This window comes from Indicator indicator, chromosome 24 (assembly GCF_027791375.1).
Source record: "Indicator indicator isolate 239-I01 chromosome 24, UM_Iind_1.1, whole genome shotgun sequence".
NCBI lineage: Eukaryota > Metazoa > Chordata > Aves > Piciformes > Indicatoridae > Indicator > Indicator indicator.
The window spans coordinates 1,444,715-1,462,203 of NC_072033.1; the positions used below are offsets into that span (position 1 = coordinate 1,444,715).

At 54.9% G+C, this 17,489-nt stretch overlaps 1 protein-coding gene across 1 annotated transcript in view; it reads left to right on the top strand.

Moving 5' to 3' along the window:
- The window catches only part of FAM83C (family with sequence similarity 83 member C), a 33,894-nt gene that overhangs the window by 2,218 nt on the left and 14,187 nt on the right, over window positions 1-17,489 (top strand). The window contains exons 2-3 of the mRNA XM_054392073.1: window positions 8,323-8,490; window positions 16,642-16,766. Coding sequence (XP_054248048.1) covers window positions 8,323-8,490; window positions 16,642-16,766 — 293 coding nt within the window. The remainder of the gene's footprint in view (window positions 1-8,322; window positions 8,491-16,641; window positions 16,767-17,489) is intronic.

Here is a 17,489-nt window from a genome sequence, read left to right on the forward strand (position 1 = left end):
ACAGCCCTCAATGCCTGAACTTCTGCTGCACCTCTGCAGGCAAACATGGGAGGCTTTGTCCAGGAAGTCAGCGACCAAAAGCTTTGTTTGTCTTTGCAGGCAGCTGATTTATAGTGTCTTAAACGATCTGAAAAGTGTCCTGTGGCACTTTGAATCCTTTTCAGCACAGGGGATAAACACACAGTCGTGGCAGAACTCAGCAAGTGAATGAGTGCCAAGGGAATGTCCCCACGTGTCCCAGATCTCTGATGACATTATGAGCCTTGAAACCACAGGAAAACCACTTTGCTGCTCTCTCAGTTCCCAGGAACTTCTCTGTTGCTGCAGGCAGATTGCTCAGGCAGCAGCTACTTCATGGTTCTCCAAGCACATTCTGAGCTCTTTACATTTTTGGGGGCTGAGAGTGTCCCACACTGATAGACAGTGTCCCTGCCCCAGAACTGTGACAGCCTTCAAGCTGGGCATTCCCACACAGAGTTTTTTGCCTGTTTCATGAGATGTGAGAACGAGTTTGCAACCAGATTTATTACTGGCTTCTAGGCCAGCAGCTCTGGCCAGTGCTCCCCGGGATTAACTCAGTGATTGGCAGCAGTTCCAGCTCATTCACAACCCCAGTGACACAACTTCTAAATAGTTACTGACTCATTTTCCTCATCAAACCACCCAGAAGGATGCTACCCAGAGATAAAAACATCTTCTGCTTGAAGTGGCAGTGGCAGCTCTGCAGAGAGCCCTTTGCTTCTTTGCTATTCAATTGTGATTTCTGCAGGTCCAACCTTTCACAGATTAGTGTCAGGGTTGGAAGGGACCTCAAGGCTCAGCCAGCTCCAACCCCCCTGCCATGGGCAGGGACACCTCACACCACAGCAGGTTGCTCACAGCCACATCCAGCCTGGCTGCAAAAACCTCCAGGGATGAGGCTTCCACCACCTCCCTGGGCAACCTCTGCCAGGCTCTCACCACCCTCATGGGGAACAACTTCTTCCTAAGGTCTAATCTAACTCTCTCCTCCTCTAGCCTGGATCCATTCTCCCCACTCCTGTCACTCCCTGACACCCTAAAAAGTCCCTCCCCAGCTTTCTTGAAGCCCCCTTCAGATACTGCAAGGCCACAAGAAGGTCTCCTGGGAGCCTTCTCCTCTCCACACTGCACAACCCCAACTCTCTCAGGCTGTCTCCAGAGCACAGCAGCTCCAGCCCTCTGCTCATCCTCTTGGGCTTTCTCTGGACACCTTCCAGCACCTCCAGATCCTTCCTGGATCAGAGGCTCCAGACCTGGACCCAGAGCTCCAGGTGTGGTCTGAGCAGAGTGGAGCAGAGGGGGAGAATCCCCTCCCTGGCCCTGCTGGCCACACTTCTCCTGCTGCAGCCCAGGCTCTGCTTGGCTCTCTGGGCTTTCATTTCCTCCACTGTACTTTGAGCCCTTCCTTAAGAGTGATTCTGCTTACAGGTGACACAGATCCAGTACTGCTGGGCTGTGGGGAAGGTGCTGAGCTCCCCTGAATGCTGTTGCTGGGCTCCTGCAGACATGGGAATGCTGTTTGCAGCTCTCTGCTGTGCAGCCTCACAGGCCACCACCACCTGATGTGTTTTGCAACAGCACCTTGGGGACTGACAATCCCGCCCAGGGGACACTGCTTTATTGGTGCCTTTTCCTGGTGTGGTTTGTCTTTCTGCTTGGCTGCCTTTAAGCAGCCCTCTTTGAAGATGTACTTCCAGATGGGAGCTTTTCCTTTCTGCAGACAGAAGGAGCTGCAGTGCAGCCACACCTCACCCTCAGCTGAGGAGGTTGTTACCATTTGCTTTCGGCCAGGTGAGCTCCACGCTGTGCCCAGCTGCCCCTCTTGCTTCTTTCACCTCTCTTGTACCACCCTGAGGCTGGCTGCAGGTCTGCATGGGGGCAGTGGAAGGGTCCCTGGTAGCTGCCCAGGGAGCTGCAGTGTGTTGCTTCGAATGGCAGTGGCAGGGGAATGACCAACCCCACAGTGCTGTTGGCAAACACCAGTCCGACCAGCTGTGCTGGTTGGGAACCAGACTGGATGGCAACCCCAGCAGCTGGGGTGCTGCTCAGCACTGTCATTCCCAAAGTGATGACTGCAGCAGTTTGTGGTGGGTTGAAAATTTCCCCCCCCAGCATTAAATTTGCCAGCCCAGCCCAGCTGGAAGCAGCTGAAGCTGTATTTACAAGCAAACCTACAGTCTGCAGTGAGATGCAATGGATGTGGACAACATCAACAAGACTTACAATATTTGCAGGTACTTACAACTAATGAACAGCACAAGGACGCCCCTGGCCAACGACCAGGGGAAGCCAACAGCTTCTCCCTCCCTGCCCCCCACTCCTTACCCCCCTGGACACATAAGGGACAAGAGAAAGGAGCAGAGAGAGGTTTTGTTAGACAGCCCAAACAATGCAGCCAAGGCCAGGCAGAAGCACACAGTTAGTATCTCCCAGCCTGAGGAAGTGAGAAGGGAAAGAGATTGTTTTGCAAACTAAATCTTATGGCAGACACCTCTCCACTGGGGTTGTTTAGAACTTGTCATCATTTTCCTTTTTACACCCAAGGGTGATTTACTTGCATTCTACTACTTTCTGTTCAAGAGCTGGGAAACATTTTCAAAGGCACAGCCTAGTAGGTTCCAAATGCAACCAGTAAGCCAGGAACCCAGTGTGATGCAGTGACTGGTAACCAGTCTACAACCCATGAGAGGCTTTATTGTGCTGTTGTGAAGCAGGAGTGTGGTGCAGTGGAAAGCCAGTGTATGTAAAAAAGAAAAACCAGAACTCGTTTTATCTTCTGAAGTGACTTGAAAACCAGAAAAATTGTGTGCACTGATTTCTCAGCTTTTCTCAAAAAGACGAAGGAGCAGAAGTAGTTTCTTAACCCATAGTGAATTGCCTTTTTTTTTTTTCCTTTATTTGAAAGTTAAAAGGTGGAAAGTGGCCTTTCCAGTACCTGCAAGGGGCCTACAAGCAAGCAGGGAAGGGACTTTTAACAAGAGCTTGTAGTGACAGGATGAGAAGGAATGGATTGAAGCTTGAGGATATATAGATTAGGTATCAGGAAGAAATTGTTGAGAGTGAGGGTGGGGAGAGACTGGCACAGGTTGCCCAGGGAGGCTGTGGCTGTGCCCTCCCTGGAGGTGTTCAGGGCCAGGCTGGATGAGGCCTTGAGCAAGCTGTGCTGGTGGGAGGTGTCCCTGCCCATGGCAGGGGTTGGAGCTGGATGAGCTTTAAGGTCCCTTCCAACCTAAACCATTCTGTGAAAGCCAGCTCAGAATTGCTGAATTGTTGAGTCTCCAGCAGAGGCTTTGGGAGTGCCATGGTTGAGCCCTGCAGCTGCAAGGGGGGGAATTTCCCAGAGCCTGTGATCCAGGCTGTGCCTTTGCAATGCCCTGAGCTGCCAAGGCTGTCACACCCTCAGAGGCTGTGACCAGGATGGTGAGGGACAGGGATGCTCTGCTGGGCTGGAAATTTCCCCCCAACATTAAAATTGCCAGATCAGCTCAGCTGGAAGCAGATGAAGCTCTGTTTACAAGCAAAACTACAGTCTGCAATGAAATACAATGAGTATGGACCAAACCTACAGGATTTACAGCATTTACAGGGATCTACATTTGATAAACAGCACAAGAACTCCCCCTGGACAAAACCCAAAGGAGCTAACAGCTTCTGCACTCCCTGCCCCCTGCTTCTTACCCCCCTGGACACAAAGGGACAAGAGGGGAAAAAGCAAAGGGTTCTTTTGTTAGGATACTCAACCAAAACAAAGGACAGAGCCAAGGTCAAGCAGAAGTGGGTTAGTGTCCCCCAGAGCAAGGAAGCCAAAAGACAGAGATCAGCTTTACAGGACTAATTCTCATGGTAGTTCTCTCTCCAAAGGGATTGTTTAGAACTCATCATCACTTTCCTTTTCACACCCAGTGGTGATTTATTTACCTCCTACCACTTTCTGTTCAAGAGCTGTGGATAAAGGCACAGCCTGAACCTCCCCCAGCAGCTGGGAGCCAGCCCTGGCCTTGCAGCTCCCAGCACTGAAGCCAAGGGGCTGGAGGCACTGCACACAGAGGTTTGTAAGGACAGATGATTGACTTCAGTGCCCAAAGCTTTGAAATGTGAGGGTTGGACTCCATCTCCAGAGCTCCCTTCCAAGCCTGTGATCCTGCGTGACCTTCTCTGCATGCTAGGTGGAAGCAGTGCCTCTGAACTTGACTCCATCGTATCAGCTCCCCAAGCCAAGTCTAGACTGTCTCCAGGGCCAAGCCTGCCTCAGACCTTGAGACCAGCTGGAACACTGTGAGGCAAGGGTGGCTTGAAAGGGGCTTGCAGGAAGCCTTGCACCAGATTTGGGCTATGCTGTTTTTTTCTCTTGGCTTCATCATCAGAGGATGGTAGTCCATGGCTAGCCCAGCAAAGTCATTTGGCTAAATTGGTTTTGGTCTTTGGCTGAAGACCAGTGTGGCAAGTGGTGGTGAATCCTGCTGGGCTGTGTGGGTCCCATGGGTACCTGAGCAGCATTAATTTGGGAAGCTGAAGATGCTGCTCACTGATTTCAGAGCTCTCCCAGGGCAGATTCTGCCAACCCATGCCAGAGGGAGGCATTTCAGGAGTGGAGGAGTTTGCCAGAGCCTCAAAAGGGCTTCTGGAAAGACAGCACTGATGAGGGCCACCAAAGAGTTAGGCTTTGAAGCCTCTGGCACTCAGGACTAGAGTGGCAGGGTGGAGATCTGAGTTTGGGATAGACAATAGAAATAATTTTTAGTTCTTGGGGAAGAACCTTTCTGGATGCTGGTGTGATTCCAGGCATCCATGTGGGACACAAGGCAGCTGACAGCTGATGACACCAAGCTGAGTGGTGCTGTTGATATGCCAGAGGGACAGGATGGCATCCAGAGGGACCTGGACAAGCTGGAGAGATGGGAACAGGGGAATCTCATGAGGCTCAACAAGAGCAAGGGCAGGTCCTGCTCCTGGGTCAGAACAATCCTCACTGCCAATGCAGACTGGGGGAGGAGGTGATGGAAAGCAGCCCTGAGGAGAAGAACTTGGGGGTGCTGGTGGGGGAGAAGCTGGCCAGGAGCAGGCAGTGTGAGCCTGCAGCACAGAAGGCCAAGGGCAGCCTGGGCTGCATCCAAAGCAGTGTGGCCAGAGATGGAGAGAGAGGATCCTGCCCCTCTGCTCTGCTCTGGGGAGACCTCACCTGGATCACCATGTCCAGGTCTGGAGCCTGCAACATAGGAAGGACATGGACCTGATGCAGGGGCTCCAGAGGAGGCCATGAGAATGCTCAGGGGTTTGGAGCAGCTCTGCTGTGAGGCCAGGCTGAGGGAGCTGGGGGTGTGCAGCCTGGAGAGGAGAAGGCTCCAAAAAGACCTTAGAGCAGCCTGCAGTACCTGAAAGGAGCTACAAGAAGGCTGCAGAGGGACTGCTCCCAAAGGCCTGCAGGGACAGGACCAGGGGCAATGGCTTCAAACTAGAGCAGAGCAGATTGAGATTGGATGTGAGGAACAAGTTCTGCACCAGGAGGGTGGTGGAACACTGCAACAGGTTGCCCAGGGAGGTGTTGAGGCTCCATCCCTGGAGATCTTCAAGGTGAGGCTGGACAGGGCTCTGGGCAACCTGATCCAGGGGAGGATGTCCCTGCTGAGTGCAGGGGGTTGGACTGGATGAGCTTTGGAGATTCCTTCCAACCCAGACCACTCTGTGGTGGTCTGCTCCACAGGGTACTTTGGGCTGTACAGAATTGCATCCCTGGCCAGGCAGAGGAGGTGTTTGGAAACAAGAGCCCTGCCATGGTGTGCAGGATGAGCAGCAGAGCAAACTGTAGGTCACTTTGTGTGCAAGGTGAGTGCAGGGCATGAGCACTGCAGGGTAAAGGCCACTGGAGCTTCACTCCAAGGATCAGTGCTTTTTGGGTCATCTTTCTTTGGGCATCCTCTGCTGGGTGCAGAGTGATGACAACTTCCAAGCACCTGTGGCCTTCTGGAGTGGTAAAGACTAGAGCTGACCCAGTCAGTAGTGCCATTAATAGTTCAGGTTCTGAAGTGAAGTTGGGCTGCTCACCTTCACTGCCTCACCCTCTTCAGCTTCTTCAGTCCCCACTGTGCTGGGAGAGCAGCCCTGAGGAGAAGGAGCTGGGAGTGCTGGTGGGTAACAAGTTCTGCATGGGACAGCAATGTGCCCTGGGGGCCAAGAAGGCCAAAGGGGTCCTGGGGGGCATTCAGAGAACTGTGGCCAGCAGAGCCAGGGAAGTTCTCCTCCCCCTCTGCTCTGCCCTGGTGAGACCTCACCTGGAATATTGCATCCAGATCTGGGCTTCCCAGTTCAGGAGGGACAGGGATCTGCTGGAGAGAGTCCAAGGGAGGGCTCCAAGGATGCTGAAGGGACTGGAGACTGCCTGGGGAGGAGAGGCTGAGAGCCCTGGGGGTGTTCAGTCTGGAGAGGAGAAGGCTGAGAGGGATCTGATCAATGTCTATCAATAGCTGAGGGCTGGGGGTCAGGAAGGGACAGGGACAGGCTCTGCTCAGCTGTGCCCTGGGATAGGACCAGAGGTAGTGGATGGAAACTGCAGCACAGGAGGTTCCAGCTCAACATGAGGAGGAACTTCTGCACTGTGAGGGTGCCAGAGCCCTGGAGCAGGCTGCCCAGAGAGGTTGTGGAGTCTCCTTCTGTGGAGCCTTTGCAGCCCTGTCTGGATGTGTTCCTGTGTGCCCTGTGCTGGATTCTGTGCTCCTGCTCTGGCAGGGGGTTGGACTGGAAGATCTCCAGAGGTCCCTTCCAACCCCTCACATCCTCTGATCCTGTGATCTTGATGTTGTCTGCTGGTTCTGCTGCAGGCCATACTGTCGTTCAGATTCTTTAGTTCCACTTACAGTAGGTACTTCTAGAAGGTTCCTTCCTTCCTCCTTCCAGTTCTTGGAGAATTCAACTAGCCAAGGGGTTCTGCTGCCTCCCATCTCCCCAGTGGAATGGGTTGCTATGCTCTTTTTCCATCTCATTCTCTCAAGAACAGGCACTTCTCTTCAATTTCATTGTTTTAAACCCTTCCCTTGAACCCCTTATCCTGCAAGTTGATTCAGGTAGATTTTTCTTGAAGTTTTCTTTTGTTTGTTTGTTTTTGTTTTAATCTTTGTTTGTTTGAATATTGTTAGAATTATTGCTTCTTCCTACTGTAATGTTTCACAACTTAATGTTAACATAACTAACAAACTGCCCTGGAGCCAGCCATGGTCCCTGGTCCATCCAGAGGGTCCTGGGCAGGCTGCAGAGCTGAGCCTGAGCCAGCCTCAGGAAGTTCAACAAGGCCAAGGGCAAGGTCCTGGGCAGGGGCAACCCCAAGCACAAGTCCAGGCTGGGTGAGGAGTGGCTGAGAGCAGTGCTGAGGAGAAGGCCTTGGGGGTGTCAGGTGGTGACAAAGTCCCCAGGAGCCAGCACTGGTCCCTGGCAGCCCAGAGCCAGCTGAGTGCTGAGCTGCATCCAGAGCAGGGAGAGAGCAGCACAGGGAGGGGATTCTGCCCTCTGCTCTGCTCTGCTCAGACCCCACCTGCAGCACTGCCTCCAGCTCTGGGGCCCCCAGCACAAGAAGGACCTGGAGCTGCTGGAGAGGCTCCAGAGGAGGCCACAGAGATGATCAGAGGCTGCAGAACCTCCCCTGTGGGGCCAGGCTGGGAGAGTTGGGGCTGTTGAGCCTGGAGAAGAGAAGGTTCCAGGGAGACCTCAGAGCAGCCTTCCAGGACCTGAGGGCTCCAGGAGAGCTGGGGAGGGACTTGTGAGAAGGGCTGGGAGTGGCAGGATGAGGGAGAATGGCTTTGAGCTGGGAGAGGGGAGATTGAGAGTGGAGAGGAGGAAGAAATTGTTGAGAGTGAGGCTGGGGAGAGACTGGCACAGGTTGCCCAGGGAGGCTGTGGCTGTGCCCTCCCTGGAGGTGTTCAGGGCCAGGCTGGATGAGACCCTGAGCAAGCTGTGCTGGTGGGAGGTGTCCCTGCCCATGGCAGGGGTTGGAGCTGGATGAGCTTTGAGGCCCCTTCCAACCCAAGGCAGTCTTGATTCTGTGAGTGACACTCAGAGTTTGTGCATTGCCCTTGCAGCTCTTTCTCTCTGCCCATGAGAGATGAGACAGGAGGTGGCTTGGGTGGGGAATGTCTTTGTGCCTGTCTGCCATGGAGGGATGAGGGCTGTTAAACACAAAGGCTCAGAAGCAGTCCCCATAGGGCCACAGACACAACCCAAGAGGTTTGAATGCTCTAATTCATAGCTTAAAGTGCAGCTCACTCGGGCATGAGATCTCAAAAGTCTCTTGGTTTTCATCCCTTATCTCCTTAGGTGATAGCAATTGTGATGGATCTGTTTACAGACATGGAGATCCTGTGTGACCTGCTGGAGGCCTCCAGCAGAAGGCATGTCCCAGTGTACCTCATCCTGGATGAAGAGTACCTGAAGCACTTTGTGGAGATGTGCAATAAAATGGCTCTCACTCAGGATGACTTCCCAGTAAGTTTCCACTCACACAGTGAATGTAAGAAACAACTCTTGGAACCTGTGGCAGCTATGGACCCTTTGGTCTGGTCCCTAGCACCTCTCCCTTCTCACAGAGCCAGAGAATGGTCCAGGCTGGAAGGGACCTGCAAAGCTCATCCAGTCCAACCCCCTGCACTCAGCAGGGACATCCTCCCCTGGATCAGGTTGCCCAGAGCCCTGTCCAGCCTCACCTTGAAGATCTCCAGGGATGGAGCCTCAACCACCTCCCTGGGCAACCTGTTGCAGTGTTCCACCACCCTCCTGGTGCAGAACTTGTTCCTCACATCCAATCTCAATCTGCTCTGCTCTAGTTTGAAGCCATTGCCCCTGGTCCTGTCCCTGCAGGCCTTTGGGAGCAGTCCCTCTGCAGCCTTCTTGTAGCTCCCTTCAGGTACTGGAAGGCTTCCTAAGGTCTCCCTGGAGCCTTCTCTTCTCCAGGCTGAACACCCCCAGCTCCCTCAGCCTGTCCTCACAGCAGAGCTGCTCCAACCCCCTGAGCATTTTCCTGGCCTCCTCTGGCCCCTCTCCATCAGGTCCATGTCCTTCCTGTGCTGAAGGCTCCAGAGCTGCACACAGCCCTGCAGGTGAGGTCTCAGCAGAGCAAAGTGGCAGAATCCCCTCTCTGGCTCTGCTGGCAGTGCTGCTTTGGCTGCAGCCCAGGCTGTGATTTGCCTTCTCCACGAGCCTGGCCATTATTTAATCAAATTCAGAGTGAGATGACATTCATGGAGATGTCTCCATCTCTGTTAGACCTGATGTCATCTCTTGTGCTGGAGGGACTCATCAACACTTGCCTCCCCATCCACTGACTCAGCAGCAGGTCTCAGTGGGAAGTGCCTCTGCAGCTGGATGCATCTCAAGCCTTACAGGAACATGGTTGATGCTCACATCACAGGGGAGTGCAGCATCCAGATTTTATCCCTGGTCCATAGATTTTATCCCTTGTTGTCCTGGTCCAGAGGAGGAGAGCTCTTTAGACCATTCTCCTCTTGTGAAATTAAGGCACAAAGGAGGCCAAATATCCACAGTGGAGGCTGTTTGATGAAGGATAAAGTGAACAAAAGTGAAGGGAGAAAAGGGAGAAAGAGAGAGAGGAATGGAGACAGGGAGCAGGAGAGCAGGAAAGGGACTGTGTCAGCATCTTTGGCTGGAGGAGGGGAGGTGGCTGACACCCCTCAGGCTGTGCTGCCATCCAACATCACCTGGACAGGCTGAGAGCTGGCTGCAGGCAAACCTCATGGAGTTCAGTAAGGACAGGTGCAGGGTCCTGCATCTGGGGAGGAACAACAGCAGGCACCAGGACAGGTTAGAGGCTGCCCTGCTGGAGAGCAGCTCCACAGAGAAAGACCTTGGAGTGCTGGTGGGCAGCAAGTTCTGCATGGAACACCAATGTGCTCTGGTGGCCAAGAGAGCCAATGGGATCCTGGGGGGCAGCAAGAGGAGTGTGGCCAGCAGGGCTGGGGAGGTTCTTCTCCTGCTCTGCTCTGCCCTGCTGAGACCACAGCTGCAATCCTGTGTCCAGTTCTGGGCTCCCCAGGTCAAGAGAGACAGAGACCTGCTGGAGAGAGTCCAAGGAAGAGCCAGGAGGATGATTTGGGGACTTGAGCATCTCCCCTGTGAAGAGAGACTGAGAGCCCTGGGGCTGTTTAGTCTGGAGAAGAGAAGGCTGAGAGGGATCTGATCAATGTCTCTCAATAGCTGAGGGGTGGGTGTCAAGGGGAGGGGGCCAGGCTCTTTTGGGTGGTGCACAGTGATAAGCCAAGGAGCAATGGGTTCAAACTTGAACAGAGAAGATTTCAGCTCAACAGGAGGATAAACTTCTTTGGTGTGAGGGTGACAGAGCCCTGGAGCAGGCTCCCCAGGGGGGTTGTGGAGTCTTCTCTGGAGCCATTCCAACCCCACCTGGATGCATTCCTGTGCAGACTACCCTAAGTGATGCTGCTCTGGCAGGGGGGTTGGACCTGATGATCTCTGGAGGCCCCTTCCAACCTCTCATACACTGTGAGACTGTGATCTGTGAGAGAGTTTCCAGAGTCTGAGTCCTTCTCAGCTTGTGTTGCCCTGTGGTGTTCCCAGCATGTGTTGTCTGCAGTGGAGCTCTTCTCCAGAGCAGGCATCACTCAGGTCTTTGTACACAGGTTTGTAGTCACAGTTTTCCCCTGGCCCCTCACCCTTATGCCTGTGTCCAGGTGTTCCCAGGCTCCCAGGATGTTAGGGGTTGGAAAGGACCTCTGAAGATCTTTGAGTCTAAGCCCCCTGCCAGAGCAGGACCATAGGAGCCAGTGCAGGCTGCACAGGAATGCATCCAGATGGGGCTTGAAAGGCTGCAGAGAGACTTTGCCCCCAGGGAATCTCCTGTGTATTCCTGTGTGCTTGCAGGGGTCTGGCCTGGGGGGGACCTTTTACCTGTCCACACACCCCAGGGGCTTTTCAGGCCAGGTGGTGAATCTGCTGTATAGTGCAGAAGCCTTTTCACCATCTCCCCTTCCCTGGGGAGCTGTGGTCTTGGTGGGTAGAGATGACCTTGGCCTTGTTGCCCATTCCAGAGGGTCTCCCACCACCCCCTCCCAGGGCAGATCTTTCCCTTTGCTGGGACAATATCTCAGTTCTTGATACAATCACAAGGAGGTTTGCATCCAGACAGGATTCCCACACTTGTCCATGTTTTATCCCTGGCTCTGAGTTGCTACAGGAGGTGATGGCAAAGCTCCATTTGATGGCAAAGCTCCATTTGGAAGAGCTGATGACAATCTGAGTTTCAGAGGGGCTTGAGTTTGCCCTTTGCTTACTTCTAAGAAGATTTTGTGAGCCTGCTGGTGGTGAATCTCATGAGGTTCAACAAGACCAAGTGTAAGGCCCTGCAGCTGGGTCAAGGCAATCCCAAGCACAAATCCAGGCTGGGCAGGGACTGGCTGGAGAGCAGCCCTGAAGAAAAGGCCTTGGGGGTGCTGGGGGAGGAGAAGCTCAGCAGGAGCCAGCAGTGAGCACTTGCAGCCCAGAGAGCCAAGCAGAGCCTGGGCTGCAGCAGAAGTGTGGCCAGCAGGGCCAGGGAGGGGATTCTCCCCCTCTGCTCCACTCTGCTCAGACCACACCTGGAGCTCTGTGTCCAGGTCTGGAGCCTCTGTTCCAGGAAGGCTCTGGAGGGGCTGGAAAGATTCCAGAGAAGGGCCACGAGGATGAGCAGAGGGCTGGAGCTGCTCTGCTCTGGAGACAGACTGAGAGAGTTGGGGTTGTGCAGTGTGGAGAGGAGAAGGCTCCCAGGAGACCTTCTTGTGGCCTTCCAGGATCTGAAGGGGGCTCCAAGAAAGCTGGGGAGGGACTTTTGAGGGTGTGAGGGAGTGATAGGACTGGAGGGGAATGGAATAAAGCTGGAAGTGGGGAGATTCAGACTGGATATAAGGAAGAAGTTCTTCCCCATGAGAGTGGTGAGAGCCTGGAATGGGTTGCCCAGGGAGGTGGTTGTGGCTCCATCCCTGGAGGTGTTTAAGGCCAGGCTGGATGAGGCTCTGGCCAGCCTGCTCTAGTGTGAGGTGTCCCTGCCCATGGCAGGGGGGTTGGAACTGGATGATCCTTGTGGTCCCTTCCAACCCTGACTGATTCTATGATTCTATGAATCCTGGTTCTGAGCACCAGCAATGCACCACAGAGGAGCATTAAGCATTGGCAGCAGTCACAGGAGGTGGATTGTTTGTCAGGTGTCCATCTGCTGAACCTAGAGCTGCTGTCTGGATCAAGTGAGAGTGGAACCTGGCAGCGTGGCTGTCCTGTAAGGCTGCAGGATACTCAGGGACAGCCAAGCCCTGCACTAAGGGCAAAACATAGAATCACAGAGTGCTCTGGACTGGAAGGGACCTCCAAAGCTCATCCAGTCCAACCCCCTGCACTCAGCAGGGACATCCTCCACTGGATCAGGTTGCCCAGAGCCCTGTCCAGCCTCACCTTGAAGATCTCCAGGGATGGAGCCTCAACCACCTCCCTGGGCAACCTGTTGCAGTGTTCCACCACCCTCCTGGTGCAGAACTTGTTCCTCACATCCAATCTCAATCTGCTCTGCTCTAGTTTGAAGCCATTGCCCCTGGTCCTGTCCCTTCAGGCCTTTGGGAGCAGTCCCTCTGCAGCCTTCTTGTAGCCCCTTCAGGTACTGGAAGCTGCTCTAAGGTCTCCCTGGAGCCTTCTCTTCTCCATGCTGAACACCCCCAGCTCCCTCAGCCTGTCCTCACAGCAGAGCTGCTCCAACCCCCTGAGCATTTTCATGGCCTCCTCTGGATTCTCTCCATCAGGCCCATGATGCCTGACTGACTTGGTGGCCTTCCATGACAGAGCTGCAGCAGTGGCTGAGATGGGCAAAGCAGCTGACCTCACTCACCTGGAGTTGTGCAAGGCATCTGCCACTGTTCCACACAGCAGCCTTGTCTCTGGGATGGAGAGAGATGGACCTGATGGGTGGTGGACAAGGAACTGGCTAGCAGGTCATGCTCTAAGGGTTGTGGTTAACAGCTCAATGTCCATGTGGAGCCCAGTGACAAGTGGAGCTCCTCAGGGGTCTGCTCTGGGCCCAGTGCTGGTCACCATCATTGTCAGTGACATGGGCAGTGGCACTGAGTGCATCCTCAGCTGATTAAACCAAGCTGTGTGGTGTGCTGGGCTCCCCTGAGGGAAGGGATCCATCCAAAGGGACCTTGACAGGCTTGAGAGATGGGGCAGTGCCAACTGCAGGAGCCTCAACAAGCCAAAGTGCAAGGTCCTACACCTGGGCTAGGCCAATCCCAGGCACAGATATAAGCTGGGTACAGAGGGGGATGAGAGCAGCCCTGAAAAGAAGGACTTGGGGGTGTTGGTTGCTGAGCAGCTCCCCAGGAGCCAGCAGTGCCCTCCTGCAGGCCAGCAGGCAGCTGTGTGCTGGGCTGCAGCCAGAGGAGTGTGGGCAGCAGGGCAGGAGAGGGGATTCTGCCCCTGGGCTCTGCTCTGCTCAGACCTCACCTCCAATCCTGCCTCCAGTTCTGGTGTCCCCAGCAGGAGAAGGACATGGAACTGTTGAAACAAGTCCAGAGGAGGCCACAAAGATGATCCAGGGACTGGAGCAGCTCTGCTGTGAGGATAGGCAAAGGGAACTGGGATTGTTCACCCTGGAGATGAGCAAACTACAGGACTCACCTTATAACTGCCTTCCAGTGCCTGAAGGGATCCTGCAGGGAGGCTGCAGAGGGACTTTGTGCAAGAGTGCCCACCAAGAGGACAATTGGTGCCTGCCTTTTCTCTGCAGCTGTCCCAAACTGTTCTGTCCAGACTGAGCTCCTCATGGGCAGAGAGGAGGCTGCCAGCTCCCCCAGGAGCAGCCATGGGCAGCACCCCCCTCCAGCAAGAGGCAGAGTGTTGTGTGCAGCCTGTCCCAGCTGCCAGGGGGCTTTGTCTTTTGCAGGGCTGATGCCAGGCAGGTAGCAGCTGCCCACAGAGGGATCTGCCAGGACAAACACAAAGAGTTTGCAACAGCTCCTGGTGTGCCAAAGCCACTGCAGGTGGCAGAGGAGCTGGCCTGGAGGGGCAGGAAGGGTTGACCTGGCAGGCCAGGGCAGGTGCAGCCTTAGGGAAGGTTATTTGCTCTGTATCATAGACACCAGGCCAGTACCTGTGGCCACGAACTGTTCTCTCCTGCCTTCCCCCAGTGAGGTGCTCACATCATGGCAAAGTCCTGTGGTTCCTGGTGGGTGCTGAGACACCCAAGCACAAATCCAGGCTGGGTGAGGAGTGGCTGAGGGCAGTGCTGAGCAGAAGGCCTTGGGAAAGGCAAAGCCTGATGGGTCTGAAGGTGGAGGAGGCTTGGGAGTCCTTTAACTGAGAGGTGCTCAGGCTCTGAGGTATCCTTGTCCCAGCCAAGAGGAAAGAGATTTTGAGAGGGAGTTTCAGAGGTAGCTCAATGAACAGCCTCAGCAGGTTTATGGAAGGCACCAAGCTGTGTGGTGCAGCTGACAACACTGGAGGGAAGGGATCCATCCAGAGGGTCCTGGGCAGGCTGCAGAGCTGAGCCTGAGCCAACTGCAGGAAGCTCAACAAGGCCAAGGGCAAGGTCCTGGGCAGGGGCAACCCCAAGCACAAGTCCAGACTGGCTGAGGAGTGGCTGAGAGCAGTGCTGAGGAGAAGGCCTTGGGGGTGTCAGGTGGTGACAAAGTCCCCAGGAGCCAGCACTGGTCCCTGGCAGCCCAGAGCCAGCTGAGTGCTGAGCTGCATCCAGAGCAGGGAGAGAGCAGCACAGGGAGGGGATTCTGCCCTCTGCTCTGCTCTGCTCAGACCCCACCTGCAGCACTGCCTCCAGCTCTGGGGCCCCCAGCACAAGAAGGACCTGGAGCTGCTGGAGAGGCTCCAGAGGAGGCCACAGAGATGATCAGAGGCTGCAGAACCTCCCCTGTGGGGACAGGCTGGGAGAGTTGGGGCTGTTGAGCCTGGAGAAGAGAAGGCTCCAGGGAGACCTCAGAGCAGCCTTCCAGTACCTGAAGGGCTCCAGGAGAGCTGGGGAGGGACTTTTGACAAGGGCTGAGAGTGGCAGGATGAGGGAGAATGGCTTTGAGCTGGGAGAGGGGAGATTGAGAGTGGAGAGGAGGAAGAAATTGTTGAGAGTGAGGCTGGGGAGAGACTGGCACAGGTTGCCCAGGGAGGCTGTGGCTGTGCCCTCCCTGGAGGTGTTCAGGGCCAGGCTGGATGAGACCTTGAGCAAGCTGTGCTGGTGGGAGGTGTCCCTGCCCATGGCAGGGGTTGGAGCTGGATGAGCTTTGAGGTCCCTTCCAAGCCAACCCACCCCACTCTGGGACTCCACGTGTCTGCACTGCTTTACAGGTCAAGGTTGTATCAGCTCTTTGCAGCCTTTAAAGCCCAGGAGGATGAGGAGGGCTTCACTTGAGTACAGCAGCTGGAAGGTTTAGTTTAATTTAAACTCTGCTGATGAAGGGCAGTGTTGGGATTGCAGCCAAACCTTTCTGTAAATCCTTTTTTTCTTTTTACTGAGCAGTACTTTGGTTTTAAGGAGCCTGCCCCTGACTGAACTCAGGACAGACTGACTGAAACCAGGGAGCTGTTGTGGGTCAGCACTCAGCTTCACACAGACACAGCCACCACTGGGGTTAGTCAAACATTAGCAACAGTCTGAAAGAAATTGAACAGATCTCACAGCACCACAGAACACAGCAGGTTGGCAGAGCCCTCCAAGCACATCCAGTCCAGCCCTCCACCCAGCACTTCAGGCTCAGCACCAAACCATGGCCCTAAGCACCAGGGCCACAGCTGCTGGAACACCCCCAGGGATGGGGACTCCAGCACTGCCCTGGGCAGCCTGGGCCAATGTCTGAGAGCCCTTCCAGGGCAGAAATATTTCCTCAGCTCCAGCCTGAGCCTCCCCTGGGCAGCTTGGAACCATTGCCTCTGCTCCTGTCCCTTGCCACCAAGCAGCAGAGGCTGTGCCCTCCTCACCCCAACCTCCCTTCAGGGAGCTGCAGAGAGCAATGAGGTCTCCCTCAGCCTCCTCTTCTGCAGCCTCAACACCCCCAGCTCCCTCAGCCCTCCTCTAGCCCAGGGGCTCCAGGCCCTTCTCCAGCCTCCTTGCCCTGCTCTGGACAGGCTCCAGCCCCTCAATGTCCTTCCTGCAGGGAGGGCCCAGAGCTGAGCACAGCACTCAAGGTGTGGCCTCCCCAGTGCTGAGCACAGGGGGATGGGCACCTCCTGGCCCTGCTGCCCTCCCTGCTTCTGATGCCAGCCAGGATGCCTTTGGCCTTCTTGGCCCCCTGGGCACTGCTGGCTCATGGTCAGTGCCTGCCAACCACCACCCCCAGCTCCCTCTCCCAGCTGCAGCTTTCCAACCACACATCCCCAGCCTGGGGCAATGTTCTGCAGGCTCACAGGCTTCTCCACAGCTTATTCAAACCACCAGTTGCCCCTCAGTGGAAAGTAATATTTCCTGATGGGTTTTGTCTTCTAGACAGTCAGTGTGAGATAATATTGGGTATGGAGAAGCCAAGAAATGCTTCCTACCTGGTTGTGTTCCACCTTTGGGAGCTGAGTGGCTGCTGGAGGGAGTCCATCAGTGAAGGCTGAGGGAGCATTGCTCTCAGTTCAGCCTGTTGCTTGCTTTGGTTGCAGAACATGTGTGTGAGATGCCTGAGTGGAGACACCTACTACAGCAAAGCAGGCAAGAAGTTTGCAGGCCAGGTGCTGGAGAAGTTCATCCTCATTGATTGTGACCAAGTTCTTGCTGGGACATACAGGTAAGGAGGGTCAGCAGCTGCTGTGACAAAGGCTGGTGACAGGAACTGCTCCTTGCCCAGCATAGTGCAGCTCCTTGCTTGGGGGTGGTTTGGGGCTGGTGAATTTGGGGGGGAATGAGGTGGTTTGGGTTTAGTTTTTTTTTCCTCCATGGTAATCACAGTCACAGAATGCACTGGGTTGGAAGAGACTCTCAAAAGTCATCTTGTCCAACTGCCCCCTGCACTGAACAGGGACATCTCCAACTAGAGCAGGTTGCTCAGAGCCCCATCAACCCTGACCTTGAATGTCTCCTGGGATGGGGTCTCCATCACCTCCCTGGGCAGCCTGTCCCAGTCTCTCCCCAGCCTCACTGTGCAGAACTTCTTCCTGATGTCCAACCTAACCCTGCCCTGCTCCAGTTTCAAACCATTGCCCCTAGTCCTATCCCCACAGCCCCTTCACAGAATCAATCAGGTTGGAAAAGACCTCAGAGATCAAGTCCAAGCAAAAAGGGTTGGGCTGGAGAGGGACTTCTGAACCTGCAGGTCCCCTTCAGGTCTTGGAAGGCTGCTCTGAGTTCTCCCTGGAGCCTTCTCTTCTCCAGGCTGAGCAGCCCCAACTCCCCCAGCCTGTCCCATGGGGGAGGCTCTCCAGCCCTCTGATCATCCTTGTGGCCTCCTCAGGTCTCTCTTGTGTTGGGTGTCCCCTAGCTGGAGCCAGCACTGCAGCTGAGGTCAGAGAAC